The sequence below is a fragment of the Corapipo altera genome, unplaced genomic scaffold (genome assembly GCF_003945725.1).
Source record: "Corapipo altera isolate COAL_440 unplaced genomic scaffold, ASM394572v1 112, whole genome shotgun sequence".
NCBI lineage: Eukaryota > Metazoa > Chordata > Aves > Passeriformes > Pipridae > Corapipo > Corapipo altera.
Window position 1 is genome coordinate 5,482,580 of NW_020884899.1, and position 13,891 is coordinate 5,496,470.

The window sequence follows — 13,891 nt, forward strand, 5'->3', positions numbered from 1 at the left end:
TCGAAACTGTTCAATGCAGTAATTTTGAAGCTGGTGAATTTTGGTTACTTGCAAACCCTGCATTTTTGGCAAGTTCATCTATCCCCCCTCAGGTCCAGAGAGAATATAATACCCCTGCTTACACCTGCTCTGCCTCCAGCAGTTCAGCATTTTTCACTTGTTACATTCTCACTTGATAACCAGTTTTGAACTGAGGGCTTGAGGTTAGAACTTGGTGATCAGAGATTTTTTTTCTAGACGCAGCTTGTGTTAATCAAGTTTTTGTCAAAGATCCATGTAATTCATGGCGTATGAACACACCAGGAGTTCATACAAAGTTTTTATTATTCTCTATTGTCAAAGTTAGACCTAAATGCTCTCCAAAAAGAAAACCCCGAAATTTGTGAATAGAGTTTACACTTCACTGCAGATCAGTGAGGAAACAATATAGATCAAAAATAATCCTGTGAATTTGGCCTTTATTTTCTCCCAGCCAGCAGCATTTAGCCAACATGTTGTCCTCTTTAAACAAGTGCTATTAAAAAGTAAATGAAAAATGCTTGCCTTATAGGAAGTGCTTAAACAGGAAATTCACCTTCAGATCATTTCCCAGCTGTTATAAAATTAGCTTTAGCAGAGAAGGGAGAAGTGGAGTGGTGAAGTGCACAATCATTTCTCTTCCTCAGAAACACCTTTAGGATGCTGACCCAAGAAGAGCAACTAGCTACCAGCTGAGGCTGGGAGGGTGGCTGATTGTAACTTTGATACTAGCTACTAAAATTGAGAAGGAAGGGGAAATAAAAGCAAAAGAGGTCACAGTTCTGTAACACTGACAGTAACACACGAGTGATGGGTGCTGTCAACATTATAAACTATATACAAGACAAAGCAGGGCTCTTTCTTTCCCCAAAGAATGCAACAACAACAAAAAAAAGGTGAATATAACACAGTTGGCACCTTATCTTGGGGATGAGGAGAGGGGGCTCCTCCTGAACGTTTCAGGCTTAACTCATGGCAGTCCAGAGGACAGCTCATCTGTCTGAACATAAATCCTCTCCCCCTTCCTCCTTAAACAGTTAGCGAAGACCAGGCCGGTAGCAATGTCTGATGCAATCGTGGTGCTAATAAGACGTTAATAAATGCAAAGTCTTCCCTGAAAGGGAGCACCTTACTCCAGGAAGAGATGGGAGTCCGTGGGGATTCAAGGAGTGACATGTCTAGTGCCAACCTCTGGTGCATCTTCTCGTGGGCAATGGTAGCTCCTCTGGCAGTCAGTTGGGCAGGGTGTCGAGCCCGAGGGACGCGGCGTGCTGCTTTGCCCGGAGCCTTAGGTTCTCAATACTCGTCGTTTTACTGTTCAGGCTTGGAAGGGAGCTGGAGGCCTGCAGGATGGGTGAGGACCAGACCTGCTGAGCGTGGGAGAGCGACTGGTAATAGGACTGACAGTGCAGAGAGCTCAGTGGCGCCATGTTGACGTTCATGCCCAAGTAGGGCATGGCAGACGGTGTCCCCATTTCAAAGGAGGAGTAATGGACCAGGTTGTTGGTGGCTGCCATGTGCTGGCGGAATTGCTCCTGCAGGCGGAAGAGGCTCAGGGGTGAGGAGGAGTAGGAGTGAGTCTGAGCCAGGCCACTGCTGGATGAAGGCGTCACAGTCGCGCTGATAGGGGACTCTGTAGCAGGAGACAGAGGGGATGGGGGTTATTCCTACAGGCTGGATGCAGGTGCTGATTTGCACCCCATTACAGCTGGGACAGCAGCATGGGCTTCCCTCTTGCACTGGTGGGCAAGCGAGAGGGGTTGTGACAGCTCATGACAGCCAAACGTGTGTCTGTTCCATACTTGGCACCTTACAGTATAGAAATGGGGCTGAGCTCTTTGCTCTGGCTTTCCTGATGCTGCTGGACATTGTTCTCCCCAAGATCTCACCTAAGCAGAAGGTCTTTGCTCTTTCTGCAATAGACATCATACCCTCTGTGGGTTCTGTTTAGTGCTGAGGACAAGAAGACAAATGTGGGCAGCCTACCTGTGAGCACCCACACCACAGGGAATGTGGGACTATACCCAACCACCAACACCCCCTTGGAAACACCAGGTCCTGACACCAACCCACAGGAAGATGCTGCCCCTCACCTGCTTTTGGGCTCGCTCTCTTGCAGTTCAAAGCCTTGCTGTCCACACCAGGGCTCTTGTCCACTTTAGCCTCATCCAAGGTGCTCTTAAACTCCTCCTCTCTGTCGGTCTGGTCCTCTGGTGCCGACTCGCTGGCCGACTGCTCTGACAGGGTCAGGTTGAGGTCTGTGCCAACCTCGCTGGGGAGGCTCTGGACCTTCTCGGTGTCTGGGGTGGTGGCCTGGGTCTCCAGCACAGGCGGCTCCGTCTTGCCCTCACTGTGGTTCCCTTCACAGTCCTTCTGCTTCTGCAGCTGCTCTTTCTGCAGGCTCCGCTGCTTCTTCCGGAACTTGGCTCTCCGGTTCTTGAACCACACCTTCAGTGCCACAGACAGCAAGTGAGAAAAACCAGTGAGAATCCTGCTTAGTGCCAAATTCAGCATCATTCAGCCTGGGAGCTCGGGAACCCCAAGTAATGAGGTACTGCAAGCCCGCTGTGCCCGAAGGTCATTCCACTTTGCTGGACCTTAGAGCTCTACTGTTTTCAGTGCATCTACCAGTAACACATCAAACGTATTTAAAAAAAAAAATCCAGCCTCTATGTTGATTCTTTAAGACACTCCATTGCTGGTGGGTTTTTTGGTTTTGTTTTTTTTTCTTCCTAAATTTGTTAGGCAGTTGCACCCAAACAGAAGCTGTAATGTTTGATGACATTGCATTGGCTTACACTCTGTTAGTTTCTAAAAACATTTGGTTATGAGTGGTGCCAACACTTAAAGTAAGTCACAGGTGTAGGCTGTTATCTGGGAACTGAATTTAGGGAAGGAGGAGAGAATCCTTACATTTTTCAGCCTAAATCGGTAGACATGGATTAGAAGAAATATATTTGCAGATCTTGTTAGTGTTGTTTGGTTAGTTAGATAAGGAAATAAACATTTTTTAGATCAAAATATCTTGATACTTATGTAAAAGAACTATTTTTTTTTTAATTCTTTTTCTCTTTACAGTGAAGAACTTGCTATTTGTCTTTTAAAGCCCAGCAATGCAAGAACCTCCCCACCAGCAGGTTATGAACTAGCACATTGCACTAGTTGAAACTAAAAAAAAATAAAACCAAACAAAAACCGAAAACCAAACCCAAACCTTGGCCTGAGATGTTACAAATATTGACACTGGTGGAAAAGAGCAGCTGGAATTACTTGGGTCTCTACTCTTCTGAGAAAGCCAGAAAAGCCTTGCAAATAAATTAGTAGACTTCTATTGCTGTTTCTAAAATTTCCCCCAAAGAAATGTGAAAGAACAAATGAAAACCAGTGTACACTTCAGACAACCCTAAATTTAAAAAATGTGTATGTGGATTAAAAGTTTCTTTAACAGACGTATGAATTTGGATTATTTTAGCCTCCCTGCCCCCACCTTCGACAGCTTTACTGCCCAAAATCTTTGGTTGCACTGGAAGAACCCTGAAAGGTCAAGGGAGCTGTCAACCCTCTGGGAAACCCACTATATTCTTTTAAACATCCCCACTCACAAACCCACGAAATAGCAGTACCTGGACTCTGGCTTCAGGTAGGTTTGTGCACATAGCCAGCCGCTCTCTCATCACCACATCTGGGTAGTGAGTCTTCTGGAAGGTCTTCTCCAGTGCCTCCAGCTGCTGGGCAGTGAAAGCCGTGCGACTTCGCCTTTGTTTGCGGTGCTGGGATCCATAACGTGCCTCCAAAATGATGTCTTGAAATGTACAGCCGTTGGAAGACAAGAAAAGTGGCCGATTTAATTATTGGAATTTGTATGCTGACAGTTGAATAAAGCACTGGCTAACATCAGACGAAACTACAAAATGGTTTTTTTCTTGCTTTAGAGCTAAAAAGACACATACACACGCTTTGCTGGATAATTGAGGTGTCTGAGGAGGCAAAACCATGGCAGGGGGGTTGGAACTAGATGGTGTTTGAGGTCCCTTCCGACCCAAACCATTTTATGAGTCTGTGATTCTGGAAGTCTGTTCTGGAGAGGGAACCTCTTTCTATGACAGCTGTGGAAAGTGCTGAGACTCTGGTGCTAAATTTGGTTGAAATAAGTCAATCTGCTCCAACATCAGTGGGCCAGGACATGCAGATGCTCCCACCCTACCATGGTCTAAGCATCTTTCATTAAGAAACACAATTAAAAACAATGTGGGAAGATCCCCCATTGTACTTCTTTAGTGACTCACATGTAGCTCACTGTAGTATTCAAGGCATGATACTGGACAGCTGTTCTGGTCTCCAGTTCAGCAAAGCATTTAAGCTCATGTGCTTATGTTCATTTAGCTTGAGAGCTTTGCTGAGCACAGACACTCTCCAGCATCTGGGGTGGAAACAACAGCCAGAACCACGTCCAGCCCCACTGACTGCAAGCCCAGAGCTCATGTGCTGAGCTCTTCTCAGTAGAGCATCTACTCACAAGGCCTGACTTTGCAAACTGTGCTTGGAAAATTGAGGGCAGAGAAGAAATTCAGACTGGGGAAAATCTGAGGCCAAGAGTAAAGGGCTTATTATTTTACCAGAGGCGTTATTATTGCACAACAGTTAGTGGGAGTAGAAAGATCTTAAATCAATGAAAATAAGTTACTTGAAAATGAAAAAAACCCACCCTTTATTATGCAAGTTGGGACATGCTGTGTTACAGCCTTGGAATGAAACAGTCTGGCGAGAGGTTTGCTCTCAAAAAGGAAATGCACAAAGAGCAGTGTCTGGTATCATTTTTAATTCAGTTAAGAATGTGACTTCCAGTAGAAGAGAGGAATGAGCACACAAGAAAACAACCAAACAGGGAGAAAAGTTGGCATTATCACACGCAGGGCCAGATGAAGGCTCTGGCTGCTGTTTACTTGTGCTTTTGTCACGAGCATCGTGACATGAATCTAAACAATAAAACAAAACCTGCTGTCAGGCCAGCCCCAGCACCACACAGCCAGGTTCCAGATATGCTGGCTAACGAGCGTAGCAAATCAGCTTTGCACCACTCAAACATTCCTCTTCCAAAATTTCCAGCTGTTTCATTCTAGGTCAGCATTTGCAGTGCCTTTCTGGGGGATTGCCAAAGCCGTGTGGTTTTGGCAACCTGGCAAAGATGTGATCAGGCTAAAGGTCTTCAACAATACAGTGTTGGTTGCATACAAGGGACTTTTGTGCTCGAGGTATCAGAGCAGCTCGGGGAGTTCAAACGCCGGTGGTAGCTGCCCCTTTTGGAGGCAAAGGGACCATCCTTGATGCATCCAGGCACAGCTCACAGTGCAGCCAGGCAAGGAGAGGGGATGTTGCAAGACAAGAAACGAAATTGAAGCTGCCCCAAAACATTTTGAAAAGCTAACATTTGTGTTTCAAGTGCATGAAAACAGGAGAAAGGGCACTGGTTAAACACCCTACCTGCAGGCTGGAATATTCCCGAATTTCTAGAGTAGAGGTTAGACTTACCAGCTCCCCAGAGGCAGCAGCTCATGCATTAAGTTTGGCCACTCCAACGAGAGCCAACCAGCAATTATTTAAATGTTTTAACTATGTTTTCAGGCTTTGTGCGAGAAGGAGAATATAAATTGCAGGTGAGGCTCTGCAGTTACAATCAGAAACCTCTGTTTTCTGACTTAAGGTCATTTGCTTTTATGCTGCTTTATTCTGACTGTCCCTAGAAGGCAAATGAGATCTATAACCTGCACTGAAAGATATTCAGAAGTAACAGAATGTGAGGCAACTGCAAAGGAAACAGCTCATAGGTATATAATGCCTACCCTGCCTATGATAAGCAGACAAGGGGACTGTGGGATTTAATTTGGAAAGTCTTCCAGATGGGTTATTAATTTTAAAGATAAGAGGTCAGGAAACCAATTGAATCTCCCAGTCAAGAATATGAGAATAGATTTTTTTATTCATTTTTTTATCTTCCTGTGCTTTATCCTAGTTAGGGTCAAAGACATTAAGTCCTCCATGCTCTACCCTAAAAGGTACAGGTGATCACAAAATTCTTTCAAGGGATCCTTGCAGCAGGAAAGGGGCACCTTGAGACCCGTGGTCTGCAAGGCACATTGCAGAGTTCAGGGCCTTCTGCTCCCATCTGACCACCTACATACTGAAAAAGTGAGTGAACAAAGGGATGGACGACCAGGACAAGGAAAGTGCCCACCCGTCATCATTCTGCAGCCCAGCAGTAGAGCCAGCATTAGAGTCCAGGCCTCCTTAATTCCTCTTTGGTTGTTTATTGATGAGGACAGTGACTCCCTTCCCTCCCCTATGCTGCCCCAGAGATCCCACAGCCATGGAGTGGTCTGCAGAATCAGTGGTCTCAGGAGGTCACTACTGACAGCTGGATAAGGGAACACTGCTGACATGAAGATTTGACAGTCAGCTGTCAGACATACTGATCCGAAGAGTCTGAGACCTTTATCATCATGCCTTTGTGGACTACTCACCTGGGAGGACTTTCCTGAAACTTGTGCATCCTTATTTTGGCTTAGGCCCTTATATGTTAAATTTAGGCCACAAGTTTTGTGGATAGATAATTTTTTTCACCTACTCTAGGCTAGGATTCACTCTACATCTTTTTTTTTTTTCCTACATTTTTCTTTTCCGTTTGATATCAGACAACTAGAAAGCTATCTTGGAACAGAGGCATATTTTCAGTCAGACAGGGAAGATTATTCCATTCTGAGGTGGTTTCTAGAATCACATCTATACTAACTTTTTGCTCTGGCTTCCGTGTCCTGGTTGTCAGGTCTGCTCTACCTCACTGCATCCAAGTCCTGACCAAAACAGTGATGTTGCAGCTGCTGCTCACTTGCACTGCAGGAGCCTCTGATGATCTCAGCCAGGTCTGGATGTTTTGTGACAGGTTGAAATTTAGAGCAGATACATGTGCCCTACCATACCAAATATTCTCGGGTCTCCATCTATTATTTTTGAACAATTCCCCCTTCCAAATCATAAAATACTACTTGGACTTTGCACTTCCTTCTAAAGAAAGCATTGATGCAGTGCAGTTACAATTATGGCTGAACACAGAAAACCAGCTCAGATGCTCTGGACCAGCAGCTTCTGTCCCACTGTCCCACCATCGACAGTGCTGTGTAAATAACACAGTGTGGGCAAAGTCACACAGATTTGATTGGAGCCTAAAAAGGCTCTTTTATGGAAGGCAGCAGGACCTGCATGAAAATGTCACCCTAGCCAAGGTCTAGGATTCCCCAGGAAAAAATAGATCAAGGTTAAACCCAAAGAAGATCCAAATGAAGACTGTCAGAGAGAAAGAGTGGTTTGTAGGACAGAAGTGAAAAATACCTGCTTGAAGGGACAACATGGAAAAACAAGCTATGGCCTGGGATGGCAGGAGATGGCTGTCAGGGGATGCAAGATCTGGACCCCTTGGTGGGGGAGTCCAATTCACTGCTTGGTCATGTTTGTTGTGCTCTTATTTGCTAACAAGAAAGTAAAATTCTCTGCTATTTTCTGTCCCCTTTTTTAAAACATATTTCAGTGTCTTTTTAATTCTCTCTTTTCGGTCCCATATAGTGGGGCTGCACCCACCTCACCCCTGAGCCTCCCAGCCGCCGGAGGCCGGTCTGCAGCAAGGTGCAGTGGCCCTCTGACAGCCAGCACTGCAGGGCAAGTGTCCCCTGCAGAGCTTGGCCACATGGCCAGTGCAGAGGAGCACACAGTACCGGCTGTCTGTCACACGCCAACTCACAAAGAAGAGTTTCCCTCAATGCAAGCAACAAGGGTTTTGTGGCTCTGGTTTGTTTCTTTTTTTTTTTCCCCCCCCCAGGGAGCAGCAAAAGCCATGAGTTGTTCTTACCAGCCAGTCTCTCTGCCAGGGTGAGGGCGTGCACCGAGGGCCGGTAGTCGGGGGCGTGCTGGGCTTGCTGAGCTGCCTGCTGGTGCAGGTTGTACATGGCACTCAGCGAGTTCATGGCGTGCAGGGAGTAGCCGTTCACTCCATAGTGCTGCATGGTGACATAAACCTGAAAAACATCAGCCAGAGGAGAAAGGGACTTAGGGATGTGCTGTCCCAGCATCCCGGTGTCTCAGCAGAGCCTTGGAAATGCTGAGCTCAAAATTAAGCTGCTGCATGCAAAGCTCATGTCCAAGCTCTTAACTCCAACAGGTTCTGGAACGGGAATCAATTCCTATACCAACACTAGTCTGGCTTCCGAGCTTAAAGCCCGGCACCAAACTAAATCTCACTCAAGATATGCTTATCAAAAGATGGGAAAGTTTTTTCACACACCACAATAAAATTCAGCATGTTACTGTGACTTCTAATGAATTGACCTAGCTCTATCCCAGGACTGGCTGGGATTTTGTGCCTATAATTGCTTACAGTGGACTGTTTCATAATCCCATTGCTGTAATATCAAATAATCTTTCCTATCTGAACCCACTCATGCGTAATTTGTTCCCATTCATTTTTCTTAAGGTTCTTCTTAAGAAAACACAAATGATACAGAAAAGAAAAAGAAAAAAAAAAGCATGTGGAGTAAAAGAAAATAAATCTGTAGCGTAATAGCACACCAAAAATGTTATGGTTAAAGAGGGAATAAGGTTTGCAATAAATACTGACATTTCATAGCTCAATAGCAAGGAAATTATTTCAGAAAACTAATGGCTTTTTTTTTTTTTCTAGTGTGGGCTCTGCATGAAACTTCAAGCTCTTTTTCCTTACAGACCATCTGTAAAACTGAGCTAATATTGATCTCAAAAGCCGAGCGATGCTTCATTCATCCCTGCTGTAAATGACTGAGGGCCTCCAGGATGCCGTTTCTGCAGTTTGTAAGACATCAGAGAGGAAGTTGTGAAACATTAGCCACAAAATAAATTTTTTAAACCGCCGTTTACATCAGCAAGTCATCATCTGGAAAGTCAGTGCAATGAATGAACGTTCAGAGAAAGAGGGGCAGCTGGACTAACTTAAGGAAAGCAGACGTCTTTTCTAGGCAACCTCTTAGAAAACAATTTAAATGCTGGGGGGAGGTGGTTCAACACCCATGGTTGGGTTTCAGGAGAAACCTGATGCGTTAAACAGCAAAAATCTGGAAGAACAATTATCTGTTGTATCTTCTGTACTGAGAAAACACCTTCATTTTTGCCCATGATTTATACCGTGGAGGAGAGACTCAGGGTGAAGAGGGAGAGATGGAAATGAATTGGTCCCATTATCCCTCCTGCTCTGAACTCCCATTCTCTCCATCTTGATGTAGGAAGCACAAACTTGGAGTGACCCTGTTTAACATCCAGAGACCAAGCTGTAGCTGCTTGGAAAAGCAGTTGAATTTTTTACTATAGGGTCTGGCAGTGACCTGGGGCATCTTTTGACTTCACCCTCACAAGCATCTCTCTTGGAGGAGGGAAGTCATGCAGCTGGAGTTGGGTAAAATGCTCTGCCAGCTCAGGGATGACCACTGTTGCTCTGGGATGTTTGGGGGTTTTTTTGACTGAGGGATTTTGGGGAATCAGGGTGAGTTCTGCTTTTGGGGTTGTCTTCTCAAAGAGGCTGCAGTAACTATAAACCCCTAATTTGGGAATCTAGCATTCAACCTCATTCCTGTTTCCCCAAGTCCCTTGTGCTTCACCACTCCATCATTTCAGCACTGAGATGATGGAGGGTGACAGATCCAGATGTGGTGACACCGCAAAGATGTAATACACACCCTGATGCCCTTCCTCTGCTTTGTGTCTACCTATTCACCCACTCTGGATTCACTCCCCTTACCCTAAGCTGTGAAAATGGACATTTTTTTATTCAGATGCCGACCTAACACAAAAATGCCATAGCTCTGCTCTAACACAGCTTAGGGAAGACCTAAGCAATGCCAAAATTATTTGCTGGTTCTCTGATCAAGGTGAGGGACTTTACCCGCCAACAGATTTTTGGCATTTGTATTTATTTTCCCCACAAACCACCCTGGGTTCACAGTGAAATTATAGCTGTGATGTTGCTTTCCTGGACTGCACAGCTTTGCTGCTGGTGGCCTGTCCTAAGGGACAGAAGCGTGTCCCAGTGACATGTCCCCTTAACGTGGCCACAGAGGACATCTCCCATCACCTGGGGAATACTTGCAGGTCTCTGACTCGGACACAATTCTGGGTGGTTTCCGTGACATCTGTGGCACAGCCTCACCCCTCCAGAGAGCATCATCCCACCCCAGCCTGCAGCAGGGCAGTGCCAGCACACACCGAGCTGGCTCAGAGGGCAGCAGTGCTCAGCCAGTCCCCCTCGTCAGTGAGTCTGCCACAGCCGGGTGGAAAGTTGTTCCCTGCTTCTCACAGAGGAGCAGGATGGGCTTTTCTGGCCAACACAAGCAGCAAAACAGAGATTTGCAACTTTGTTTTGCCTCCTCCCCTCCCACCCCCTAACTTGTGAACCAGCTGGCTGGTTCCACCAGCTTTGGCCAGCGGGGTGGAGGTCTCAAAGCTTATTAAGTTCCTGCGTGTTTCGTGAAAACCATTCGAGGACACAGAACCTATTAACTGCCCTGGGCTGCTGCCAGACCTCTGTCCTTAATAGATGCAGGAGAATCCACACCGGGGCTCAGCCTTGCCAGAAGATACGTGGGAGGCCAAGTGTCTTTGACTCCCAACTCACAGAAACGCCTGTTTTTCTTTTCTAATCCCCCTTGCATGCCGTCAGTTGTGTAGCAAGCTGGCACATTAAAGGAAAAATGAAGAGGGAGAGGAGGGGAATTTTCACATACTATTCAGTCTTCCAAGGACACTGCCAATGGTGTTGTGTCTGGAGCCCAGTGTTTCCACTGAAACACTTTCTCCAGGAATATTTCAACTTATTTGATTGCTAAAAGATGATTTTATGTGTATACATGCCTCTGAACAAACTCCTCTGGGTGACCTAGAAGAAAGTGCACCAAAAAAAAAAAAAAAAAAGAAAAGAAAAAGGACTTCATTAGGATGGACTCAGGACAGGAGTCAGTGCCCATCACAGCTTTGGTGGTAACTGCCTGGTACAATGCAGTGCAGACAACAGGCAGAACTTCCTACTCACTTGTGCAGCAAATGTATCATCCCAGATTCAGTATAAAAAATGAGGGAATTTACTGAGCGAGACTGTTCAGCCTAGTAAGCAAAGTTAACTGAGACCACAAACAGCTCCTGTTTAACTGTCAGCTCCGAGCTCACTCCAACCCCAATAAATTAAATATTTAAAAGACATCATGCAGCAATTTTTTTTAATGGAGAAAGCCATTCATCAAGCCACTGCTGTGTTTCACAAGCTGTCGAATAGTGCTTACACTGGTTAAAATAATCTTTATATTTCATTAAGCAACCAAATAAGCTGATCCCTTCCCACTGGCTGTATAGATGGTTTTAATTTTCAAAATCTGCAAATGCATCTTTTATGTCTCTGGGTGGGTGGAGGGCCTTGGGAACAGCCGCAGCCAGGAGGAGGATGAGAGCAAAGTTCGAACTCCTGCTTAGTGGAAGAGAATGGGCTTGAGCAGTCAATAAGCTGGGAGGGTAATGTAGGGCCCATCCTGGAAGAAAGGGGATGCCTCATCCTGCTTTAGTGCATTAGAGATCACTGAAGAGTTGGGAGCAGTGGAGAAAGGAGATGGGAGCTGAGGAAAGGTGCAGGAAAACAATAGGTGAGAGAAAAATACCACTGGCAAGAGCCTGTGGGCTGATCCTGCAGCATTTGCTCAGCACAGGGGGGTGGGTGCTGCCATGCAGTGCCCTGGGCTGGTACCTCCTAGGGCAAGTGGTTTCCTTCAGTGGCCCTGAGGGGCCGTGCATCAGTGACTCTCTCATCCCCAGCATCACAAGACTCGCTCTCTCCCAGCTGCCCACATTTCACAGCTCCAGGCTGCGAGGTCTCCCCGCCACGCCCTGTGCCAGAGCCTGCTGGGGTTCCCCCTCCTTCTGCCTCCGCAATCCTGGCATTGCTACCTCAGTCCCAAAATTCTCCTATGGCTTTTTACCTCTCACTTATATTTTCACTATGGAAGACTCATGGCTGCTGTGCCTATTTTTCATCCCAAGCCTGCAGACCTCTCAGACTGCAGGGGCTGTGTCCTTCTGAGATCCAGCCTCACAGAGAGGACACAAGATTCCCCTTAGCTTTAGCTGATGCTGTCTGTGAGAAGTCCAGGTTTTTCCACTCCCTGCATTGCTTTGAGACCAGGCAATGTAGGTCTCTGCCCATCACAGACTAGCCCAGAAAGCAGACCACTCCTTATTCAGCTGCTGCTGCTCAATCTGATGCAAAAAAATTTGTACATTTACCAGCCAGGAACAGAAACCCTGTTATCCCTGAACAGATTGGGATAGCTCCAACCAACAGCATGTCTCCCATCCATCCCTTCCCAACACTGGCCTCAGAAGCCTCTGGTTCCCATGAAGTCATATAGCACAAGAGTGGTGCAATTTATTGTGCACCACTTAATGGTGTGGCATGAAGGGGAGATTTGGCCCTGGGTTTTAACATTATCAGCTTTAGCTTCTCAATTTTTCTATTTTCCAAGTTTCCCTGTTTAACTGGTACCTAATTTTGTATAATTTTTCATGTAATTCTGTCCTGAGAGAAGATGCGAGGAGAGACCCATGCGTTTCCTTGCCAGGTGAAAACTCCTGTTCTGAATGGCTTGTGTATGTGTGGAAGTGAAACAAATCTGGGAACAATAAAACACCTTTTAAAAATGAGATATTGAAGTTTTTTGAAAAGAACATTGCAACAAATCATCCATATTTTCCCTTCTATCGGGAGAAAAAAAACCCCACCCAAACAAAACCACAAAATTCACTCTGGAGCTGTATTAAGCAGACCCAAGAATTTGAGATCAGGGCCATTTTCTGCTCGCTCTTGTCCTCATTTCACTGCCTTACTCCCCCCATCAAAACATCATCAGTCCATACCTGGTTTCACCTGCCAGCCACACACAAAATCTTTAGCAAAATTACAGAACTGACACAACTCGTTAATGGAGAAATGGATCTATCCCTGCAGCCTGCAAACTCAAGTGTCATTTGTGCTGGCCACAGAGCTTGTGTCAGTGCTGGTGAGCTTGTCCTCGTCCTGATCTGTCCTGAATAAAGGCATCCCCAGCAGATCCCTGTGCCAGCACTGCTCTGAAGGAAAAGAGTTTTAAATCAAGACAGTGGATTTGCTCCCCAAGTCTATACTGAGCGAGATGGAATGATTTTCTTCAATAGCTTATTCTGGCCAGTTTTCCCAGGGAGAAACAAACAAACAAACAAAAAAAAACAGGACAAGACATTTGCTCTTCTCAAGCAAACTGTTGGGTGAGATGAGTTTGAGGCTGGAAGTAGGACTTGAAGCTTTGCAGGGGCTTTGGACCATTTTCTCTTTTCCCTTCAGTTGGTCCCTCCAAACAGAGAGTCATCCCAAACTCAAAGAAGTACTGAGACTAAATTCGTTGATCTACACAAGATGCTCAGGTGCCATCACAAAGAATGGGGCAAAAAACCTGTAAGTTAAGAATACTGATTTTCCCCTAGAGAACTCAAGAAGAGGATACAGGATACCAGAGTCTGTTTTTTACTGGTAGGGGCACTGTGGGGTGTTGTTACATTATCACTTCATCAAAGCTGTCCCAATACTGGGAAGGTTGGTGATGGTGGGGTGGGGAGGTGTATGAGGCCTTCTTTATGTGGGAAATAAGCTGTACAAAAAAAGTTAAATCTGGACTTTGGAAAGCCATTGTCAGAAAGGAATTTCAACACTCTAGTTCATTACTTATAAAGAGAGATTCACCTCAGATGCATCTGAAGTTTGGAAGAGCTTGGCACGGCCTCGGGTTTG

At 45.8% G+C, this 13,891-nt stretch overlaps 1 protein-coding gene across 1 annotated transcript; it reads right to left on the bottom strand.

Annotated features, from left to right (window-relative positions):
* Nucleotides 1-365: 365 nt before the first annotated feature.
* Nucleotides 366-12,429, bottom strand: DMBX1 (diencephalon/mesencephalon homeobox 1). Its single transcript, XM_027649194.1, has 5 exons — nucleotides 12,355-12,429; nucleotides 7,916-8,081; nucleotides 3,642-3,820; nucleotides 2,112-2,466; nucleotides 366-1,651 (listed from the first exon to the last, which is right to left on the bottom strand). Exons 2-5 carry the CDS (start codon nucleotides 8,067-8,069, stop codon nucleotides 1,251-1,253), a joined length of 1,089 nt encoding a protein of 362 aa, XP_027504995.1. The 5' UTR covers nucleotides 8,070-8,081; nucleotides 12,355-12,429; the 3' UTR covers nucleotides 366-1,250.
* Between the last annotated feature and the right edge of the window lie 1,462 nt (nucleotides 12,430-13,891).